Genomic DNA, 1,219 nt, shown 5'->3' with positions numbered 1-1,219 from the left:
TCTGTGGTTCTCACCAGCAACTTTGCCAAGTCTGTGGTCAACCTGGCCGACATGGTGAGAGGGTTTGTCCCGGGGGTGGGTGTTCTTTCCCAGGGGTTGGTCCTCAGTGGGCTTGTCCCTGGGGGGTCTATCCCTGAGGGGTTGGTCCTCAGCACCTGGTGGGTTGGTCCCACTGGTGGTTTGTTTCTGGGGGATTGTCCCTGTGGAGGGGGCTGTGCCCAGGTCCTAGAGTAATCATCCCCAGGGAGTTAGTCCCCAAAGGGTTTGTCCCTGGCAGGGTTGTCCCTGGCGGGGTTTATCCCCGGGGAAGTTGGTCCCCAGCACTTCGTGGGTTTGTTCTGGGCCAGGGTTTGTCCCCGGCGCTGTCTCCTCACCCCTGCAGATCTATAAGGAGCAGCTCAACACGCGCATCGTGCTGGTGGCCATGGAGACATGGGCCTCGGAGGACCGGATCCGGATGGGACAAGACTCCCTGGAGACCTTGAACGAGTTTGTGAAGTACCGGCGTGACGGGCTGGCACAGCAGAGTGACACTGTCCACCTCTTCTCGTGAGTGCTGCGGCCCCGTCACCTGCCCAGGGCCAGGAGCTGCCGTCCCCATCCCCACTGTCTTCTTCCTCGCAGGGGTCGGACGTTTCAGAGCAGCCGCAGTGGCACTGCCTTCGTGGGGGGCATCTGCTCGCCCACCCGCGCGGGGGGTGTCAACGAGGTGGGTGCTATGAGCCCCCCATGAGAGCAGGCTGGGGAGGGGGCTCCCTCAGGTGACTCCCTCGTCCCTCCCGCGCAGTACGGCAACGTGGCGGCCATGGCAGTGACGCTGGCGCAGACGCTGGGGCAGAATGTGGGCATGATGTGGAACAAGCACCGTGTGGCTGCAGGTACCCGCCACCCCCCTGGGAGATGGGGACGATGAGAGGACACCGCGGTGCCACCAAGCCGATGGTGGGACAGCCGGCACCCCAGCCCCTCTCCTCTCCTCCCAGGGGACTGCCGGTGTCCGGACTCGTGGCTGGGCTGTATCATGGAGGACACAGGGTGGGTGCCCGCTCGGGGTGGCACTGCCATCATGCCCCATGTTCCCCATGTCACCACTCATGGGGGGGGCATCGCCGAGGGTCCTGCCCTTTTTTGGGTGACTAGCTGTGCCTGGCGATGCCACCTGGGTGGCACAGGGGGTGACAGCAGCCCTCATCCCGCAGCTACTACCTCCCGCGGAAGT

General features: G+C 64.4%; 1 protein-coding gene across 1 annotated transcript in view; it reads left to right on the top strand.

Moving 5' to 3' along the window:
* The window catches only part of LOC104506743 (disintegrin and metalloproteinase domain-containing protein 11-like), a gene marked incomplete at its 5' end in the record, with an annotated part of 2,047 nt that overhangs the window by 540 nt on the left and 288 nt on the right, over positions 1-1,219 (top strand). The window contains 5 exons of the mRNA XM_010147794.1: positions 18-54; positions 383-549; positions 625-709; positions 788-878; positions 984-1,035. Of these exons, the coding sequence (XP_010146096.1) occupies positions 18-54; positions 383-549; positions 625-709; positions 788-878; positions 984-1,035 (432 nt within the window). The remainder of the gene's footprint in view (positions 1-17; positions 55-382; positions 550-624; positions 710-787; positions 879-983; positions 1,036-1,219) is intronic.

This window comes from Eurypyga helias, unplaced genomic scaffold (genome assembly GCF_000690775.1).
Source record: "Eurypyga helias isolate BGI_N326 unplaced genomic scaffold, ASM69077v1 scaffold26612, whole genome shotgun sequence".
Taxonomy (NCBI): Eukaryota; Metazoa; Chordata; class Aves; order Eurypygiformes; family Eurypygidae; genus Eurypyga; species Eurypyga helias.
This window is presented reverse-complemented; position numbering and strand designations above follow the sequence as displayed.